At 35.3% G+C, this 8,331-nt stretch overlaps 1 protein-coding gene across 2 annotated transcripts in view; it reads right to left on the bottom strand.

The window, feature by feature from the left end:
- Window positions 1-1,326: 1,326 nt before the first annotated feature.
- LOC149780748 (DDB1- and CUL4-associated factor 11-like) overlaps window positions 1,327-8,331 on the bottom strand; it is an 87,058-nt gene continuing 80,053 nt past the window's right edge. For both annotated transcript variants that reach the window (XM_089937817.1, XM_089937818.1), the window contains one exon: window positions 1,327-5,272. In XM_089937817.1, the coding sequence (XP_089793943.1) occupies window positions 5,075-5,272 (198 nt within the window). In that variant the 3' untranslated portion in view covers window positions 1,327-5,074. The remainder of the gene's footprint in view (window positions 5,273-8,331) is intronic.

Raw genomic sequence — 8,331 nt, 5'->3', positions numbered from 1 at the left:
CAGAAAGCAGTTGGTGCACAACACCATGGCCATGGGCTCCATGTTGGATCATGTACTTTACAAATGGAGGAACAAGATGCAGTACTCTCTACTTCCACCCTTCTTAAAACCATCATTAAGCCAAGCTATACTAACACCTTTTATCATCTAATTCTCTCTTTACTAACCAGGTTGACAAAATTTGCAAACAAACCACCAAGGAGACCAATTTCCCTACCTCAAGTCTTAGCTACCGCAGAGAGATTTTCAAGGCACTCAACAAAATGATCTCAGGGATGCCCCTTGGACACAAGCCACTGGAAAGTAGTCCTACCAACTCTACAAATGGTGAAAACCATACAAGAAAATTGGACAAGAGACAGAAATGGTGACCATTTTTGTCACTTTTTCTCTCCATCACAGATCCCAGTACAGATAAGGCTCCAATTCTTTGCTGCTGAATGGGACAAGATATGTCATGACGTCTAATGAACCCAACAAGTGGTTTCCAAGAGATTTTATCACTTTAAATCCTCCTCCTTCTTTGTCCAGGGTTCCCTCAGTACTCATGTGCTACTCGCCATTGACTTCAGTGCACTCTATTCATGCATCTTTGTTCATGATGGAAACACCACCAAAAGTTTTTAAATTCTGACCTCAGGAAAATGGAGGAAAACATTGCTTTGCATGGCATATTTTGAGACCCAAACAAATATACAAGTCAATTTATTATGATTTAGTTTTTATCTTTTCATATTTGAAATATAGCAATTACAACGTTGTATGAAAAATAATATTAAAAAATGTAAATTTTAGGGCATATGGAAATTGGAGTCGGGGCTTGTGGAATTGGGAGTCAGGGATTGTGATTCTTTTAATTCACCAGCTTTGGGCCTGTGTTAAATAATTTTCTTTGCACACTGCTGTACATACTTGCATATAAATCAGGTTAAAATGCAAACATCATAGACCCTGATAACCAATTAAATAATGCAATGGCAGATCAGTGTCAATGAAATTTGTTTTACTGTACCCCTAACAATCCACAGAGACCCAGATCTGATAGTGCATGATGGAACTGTAGATATGGGTGCATAAAGTTTTCAGCTGAATCCAATTTTTATATGATTATGTACAGCAGCAATACCATGTAGAAATTTAAAACTGTGCTGGCTTCAAAAGAAGGGCTACCATTAAAATGAGCTGTCCAATTCCTACTCTATTTTGTACTCTAAACCTAACTTGAAAATATGCCATCCTATCCTACTCTATTTTGTACTCAAAAGAAAGGTAGCCTTGAAAAATAAGCCATTTGTACAATAGTATGTATTCAGGAGAAAGTCAATCTCAGAATCAGGTTATTTAATTTACTTAATGCACATTAGTTAACAAGTAGTGACAAAATATGGTATCTTGGATACACATTTACTGTCTTAACATGAAAATCTAATAAAAATAATTGTGTATCAATTAAGACAGGACATATTCTTTATAAAAGCTGAATTAAAAACTAGTAAAAAATTCAATCCTTACCATTCACATGATGTAACTGTTCTCCTCAGATACTCAAAAACATTTTTCCCACCCTCCATCTATCATTGCACTTGAAAATAAGCTTTTCTCAATCTATCCTCAAAAATGTAAACTAAGCATAAATAAATACTGCCTGCAATGATTAATGTATATCCATCAGATGCAAACAGCATATACACAGACCTGTATATACTCACATATCAGTCATATGCAAACATCATAAACACAGACCTGTATATACTCGCATATCAGTCATATGCAAACATCATAAACACAGACCTGTATATACTCACATATCAGTCATATGCAAACATCATAAACACAGACCTGTATATACTCGCATATCAGTCATATGCAAACATCATAAACACAGACCTGTATATACTCACATATCAGTCATATGCAAACATCATAAACACAGACCTGTATATACTCGCATATCAGTCATATGCAAACATCATAAACACAGACCTGTATAAACTTGCATATTAGTCAGATGCAAACATCATAAACACAGACCTTTATATACTCGCATATCAGTCAGAAGTAATCATCACACAGATCTGTTTATACTCGAATAATTGTCAAATGCAAACATCATAAACAAAGATCTGTATATACTCGCATATCATTCAGATGAAATCATCATAGACACAGATCTGTATATACATGTACTTGCATAACATGCAAACATCACTGACACAGATCTGTATATACTCGCATAACAGTCAAATGCAATCATTATAGACACAGATCTGCGTATACCTGCATATCAGTATAGACACATATCTGTATATACTTGTATAACTGTCAGATGCAATCATCAATGACACAGATCTGCATATCAGTATAGACACATATCTGTATATACTTGTATAACTGTCAGATGCAAACAGCATAGACCCAGACCTGCAAAGGCATGTGCTGTCAAATGTGGCTCTTTGCAGTTTTATTTGGTCAAATCACATGAATGAATAACAGAAAATCTGATCTGATGGCATGTCATGGGAGAGCAAATCTGGGTCTATGTTGTTTTGCAGTTGGAATCGACTTGTATGGGAGAATAGATGGTAATTTACACTGAGGTATTTTTCACATTTGTAGCATATTCTAAGTATATTTTGTCTCTCCTGTTCTACAAGAGGCATAGCAATTTATTTTAGAATTTTAAAAGAAATATTTTCCTCTTCTTTCATACTGTAGTCATTATTTCCCAATCCCTGATGAATGATGATGACAGAAAAATTTGTATTGTTATTAAAGTACAAATGAAAAACTTTATTAAGATGGTGGATTTCCAACACTTATCCAATGTTTTTTTAGGAAGATGGAGTATTTTTTTAAAGAATTTTTTTCTACCATTAGAAAGAACAAAAAAAAGCCGAATTTACTGTTACCAAGAATTTCTGCTTGCAAATCTAAAACAATTTACCATTTTTGATAAAAGAATTGTTTTCTTTGTCAATACTGAACTGAAAAGGTTAAATATTGTACATTCTTTGTGATACATCAAAAAGTTTAGCTACACCAGATATTATTCCCTTATGAAATAGCATCGGATATTCTAACTCAAAAGAAAAAAATAAACCAAAGAAAATTTCTCATTGACTAACATAATAATCCAAGGCTTGTCTCATCTTTGTGAAAGCAGGAGAAGAATGATTTTGATATCCTTTATTGTTTCCTGCATCATGAGAAAAAACATTCCTTCCTAAAGGTTAAAACATTCCTGAGTGTTTATATAATTCTCAGGCATACATGTACCCGACTGCCTAGAATTTAGATTATAAAAAAGCAGCTCTGCTTATCATAAATTTGAACAAGTAATATGCCACACATTTTGAAATGGACCAAGCAAGTTTTATATCTCAGATATACATCAATAATGGCTCAAACTTCTGTTTACATAACTTGTCAATTGATCCATGCTGAACTTTCTTCTTCCCAGGATAATGACTCTAATTTTCATGTATGTAATGGTTTTGTTACATTTTTATAGTTAACACACCACTACAGCACTCTTAATTCTAAAGAAGGAACTGACTTGGTGGGGATGCCAACAGGCACTAGATCCATCAGAATCATGGATTAGGGGGAATCACTAGTCAAATCCACTGGTTGCCAACAGGCACTAGATCCATCAGAATTATGGATTAGGGGGAACCACTAGTCAAATCCACTGGTTGCCAACAGGCACTAGATCCATCAGAAATATGGATTAGGGGGAATCACTAGTCAAATCCACTGGTTGCCAACAGGCACTACATCCATCAGAATTATGGATTAGGGGGAATCACTAGTCAAATCCACTGGTTGCCAACAGGCACTAGATCCATCAGAATCATGGATTAGGGGGAATCACTAGTCAAATCCATTGGTTGCCAACAGGCACTAGATCCATCAGAAACATGGGTTAGGAGGAATCAATAGTCATATTGATTTTTGCCATAATAAACAAGGGTCTAGTCATTTAATATCATTTAATAAAAACTCCAATCACAGTCTAATCTTGTGCATGTGGCATCCTTAAAGCAGCAATATAACACTTTCTCACAGAACTATGGCAAGAAAGTGACTTAGATATAGATAATTTTAATATGCACACACTTGCAAAAAATTTCTGCACGTTTATAACACAAAATCACATATTCCAGGTCTGTCGAAACATCGGTATCTGTAAAGCTGTACTGAATCACATTCGACTAGGACAGCTATGTACCTGCAAATCATTTAAAGACTCCTTCAAAATGCATGAGAATAGTTTATCCTGGCACCACTGGTTTTGCATTAATGTGTTTAATGTCAAGGTATTCTGTCACTGGTAAATAATAATATCTACTCCACAGTCAACACTGATTGAAGAAAAGTCCTTTTACAATGAAATAATGTGCTGTTCCATAAATTATGTGTGAAGCTTCAGGAAGACCAGTTCAAGTTTAAATAAAACTGTAAAACTGATTTATGATGTATATCTCTGAAACAGACCAACAATATTTGTAACAAGCCTGCGGATTATATATCTGTTTATCCAAAGTGAAAGGCAAAAAAAGATTTCAGAGTAATATTCAACAATGACTCACAGTTTTAATATTCTCTAGTTAACATGCATTGCTTTTATTGGCTTTTCTGGGTGGCACTAATATGCCCCGAATAATCTTGCCACTTGGACATCATTTCACATATCAAACATCACTGAATAAATGCTTAATTGTCCATCTGTTTGAAAAGCTTCACACCTTCATTTTAATATATACCTGATTCAGTTGTTTATGTCATCTTGAAATGCAGAGTCCATACTATCTTTTGTTTTTATGTCATCTGGAAATGCAGAGTCCATACTATTTTTTGGAAAATAATCAGTAAAGTTTGCATTTTGATCACAGGCAGTCATGTAAACTGATCTGTGCTAATTGAGTCAGTGCTTCAAGTAATAGGGCATTAATTCTGTTTGCATTTTGATCACAGGCAGTCATGTAAACTGATCTGTGCTAATTGAGTCAGTGCTTCAAGTAATAGGGCCTTAATTCTGTTTTTGTTCATGGAACTCTTGCATAATCAATTTTTAGTCAAAAAGTCCCTGCCTCCATTCCTCACATTCATGGACTCGTTGTTTTTTAGTTTTTTGTCTTCTCTGGGTCCGTAACCTGAGTGAATGGCGAACACCTCCTGCACTGTCTGTCTCTGATTCTGAAGTATCACTGTCTTCATCATTGCTGATTTCAATGTACTGGTAGTCCCACTTCCCTAAAAATCCATCCCACTGCAAAAACAAAATGTTTTCTCTAAATGGGGAAAACTATCAATTAACATTGTTAAAGAAATTACAAAATACAAAATGTACAGTGGGATAAAGAAATTACCAAACAGCATCAGACTATGATTAGGACTAGGTCACAACAAAAATAAAGAACTCATGGAAATATTTTAAGAAAGTCAAGTCATCATATCAGTCCAACAATTTGAAAAAAAAGGAATGACTAACCAAACATAATATTATTATTAAGACCCAGTCTACATTGGGTGGAGGGGGGTTAAGTCATATAAATGTAATTGTGAGGAAGTTTATATAGTAGAAAGAATTAAACAGATTGCTGAAAAACCCATTATCATTACATTTAAAAAGTCTACAAATGTACAGTGTGTGTGTGTGGTGGGGGTATTCCTAAAAGCACACAATACTAAGACAAAGCAATAAGAAAAAGGGGAAAATCCTAAAAATTCAAAGTACAAGTATAAAAAAACTGCACTCTATTAGAAACCCAACTACCTTCTCCTCTGTAACATCAAGACAGCATACATCCTTAGGTAACAATGCTGCCTACACTAGATTTCTACATGAAATATTTCATTGGTATTAAGGGCTGAGTAAATATAAAGCCAAATATTGATTGACTGGCAGAGTAAATATTGAGCCAAATGATGACTGATGACTGGCAGAGTAAATACTGAGGTAAATGCTGATTTATGACTGGCAGAGTAAATATGGAGCCAAATGCTGAATGATGACTGGTAGAGTAAATACTGAGCCAAATACAGATTGATGACTGGCAGAGAAGGATAAAGAATATGGAATATATGCTTGGAACTAAGAGAAAAACAAGAGGCCTAACTGGGTCTGGCTAACACCTACCTACAATAAACCCAATGCAAGGCCAACCCAAATTATAAAATCTGGATAAGTATGATGGCTTCAAATATTTAAGTATTTATATTGTTTAGTAATGGCAGTCATTGTAAATGGCAGATTGGCAATTTTTTCAAATTTAAACAACCTGATGCCATGATGCTTTTAATTTATTTAAGAATGAATGATCATACTGAATAATGGCAAAAGCATATTTTGTGGAAACTTAAACAGTTTCCTAACATAATGCTTTCTGTCAAATTTGATCAAATTCTACTGAGCAATTCAAGAGAAGAAATAATTTTTTTTTTAAATTTATTTTTAGTGACTGCATACTTCATGGCAAATCTGCATGATATTTTTCAAACCTGAAAAACCCTTTGGGCAGGATGATTTTTTTTTATTTGGTTAAATTCTGTTAAACAGTTTGGAGGACTTAGTTAAAGGTAACCATACACATATGCTCTCTTGTACTGTGCTGTCAGATTATAGTCAACACTATTCATTTTAGTGATGACTGAAACAAGATATGTAGACCCTCATCTGCCATCTCATACTATACTGCCAGACCAGAGTCTACACTATTCATTCTATTTACAACTCAAACAAGCTTCATAGACCCACATCTGCTGTCTCATACTGCAGTCCCAGACCAAAGTCTACACTATTTATTCTATTTACAACTGCTGTCTCATACTGCAGTCCCAGACCAGAGTCTACACTATTCATTCTGTTAACAACTGCTGTCTCATACTGCAGTCCCAGACCAGAGTCTACACTATTCATTCTATTTACAACTGCTGTCTCATACTGCAGTCCCAGACCAGAGTCTACACTATTCATTCTGCACATAAGACTAAAACAAGCTGTGTGGACCAAAATTTGCTGTCTTATACTGTATTTGCAGATCACAATCAATGCTATTCATTCTACACAGAACTCAAGCAAACTGAGTAGACCCTCGTCTGCTGCTTCATACTGAACATACAGAACACAGGCTATGCTCTTCGTTCTATTTATTACTCAAGCAAACTAAGTAGATCCTCATGCTGTCTCACATATTACTTGCAGATTACAATCAATACTGTTTTTTCTATTTATATCATAAGGAAGCTGTGCTGTGGTCTCATAATGTACTGGCAGATCACAGTCTACACTGTTCATTCTCTTTATGTCTGAGTCAATCTGTGTACACCCTCAGCTGTTCAGATGTATTATGCTACTGTATTATAGGTCTATATTATAGGTCTAGACTAAATGTATTGGCAGCTGTGTATATACTATCTACTTGTTATTATGGTACAGTGAAAGAGAAATGTGGGCAGTATAATGCAGGGATGATGTGTGTACTATCTACAGGTTAATATGGTACAGTAAAAGAGAAATGTGGGCAGTATAATGCAGGGATGATTTGTGCATGCTATCTACAGGTTAATATGGTACAGTAAAAGAGAAATGTGGGCAGTATAATGCAGGGATGATGTGTGCATGCTATCTACAGGTTAATATGGTACAGTAAAAGAGAAATGTGGGCAGTATAATGCAGGGATGATGTGTGCATGCTATCTACAGGTTAATATGGTACAGTAAAAGAGAAATGTGGGCAGTATAATGCAGGGATGATGTGTGTACTATCTACAGGTTAATATGGTACAGTAAAAGAGAAATGTGGGCAGTATAATGCAGGGATGATGTGTGCATGCTATCTACAGGTTAATATGGTACAGTAAAAGAGAAATGTAGGCAGTATAATGCAGGGATGATGTGTGTATGCTATCTACAGGTTAATATGGTACAGTAAAAGAGAAATGTGGGCTGTATAATGCAGGGATGATGTGTAATTGTACTACCTACAGGTTAATATTGTTCATTAAAAGAAAAATGTAGGCAGTATAATGCAGGGATGATGTGTGTGTGTGTACTATCTACAGGTTAATATGGTACAGTGGAAGAGAAATGTGGGCAGTATAATGCAGGGATGATGTGTGTACTATCTACAAGTCAATATGGTACAGTAAAAGAGAAATGTGGGCAGTATAATGCAGGGATGATGTGTGTACTATCTACAGGTTAATATGGTACAGTAAAAGAGAAATGTGGGCAGTATAATGCAGGGATGATGTGTGTGTGTGTGTACTATCTACAGGTTAATATGGTACAGTAAAAGAGAAATGTGGGCAGTATAATGCAGGGAT

Source organism: Sinohyriopsis cumingii, chromosome 16, assembly GCF_028554795.1.
Source record: "Sinohyriopsis cumingii isolate HCF-2022 chromosome 16, ASM2855479v2, whole genome shotgun sequence".
NCBI lineage: Eukaryota > Metazoa > Mollusca > Bivalvia > Unionida > Unionidae > Sinohyriopsis > Sinohyriopsis cumingii.
The sequence above is the reverse complement of the archived record's forward strand: the minus strand, read 5'-3'. Positions and strand labels throughout refer to the sequence as shown.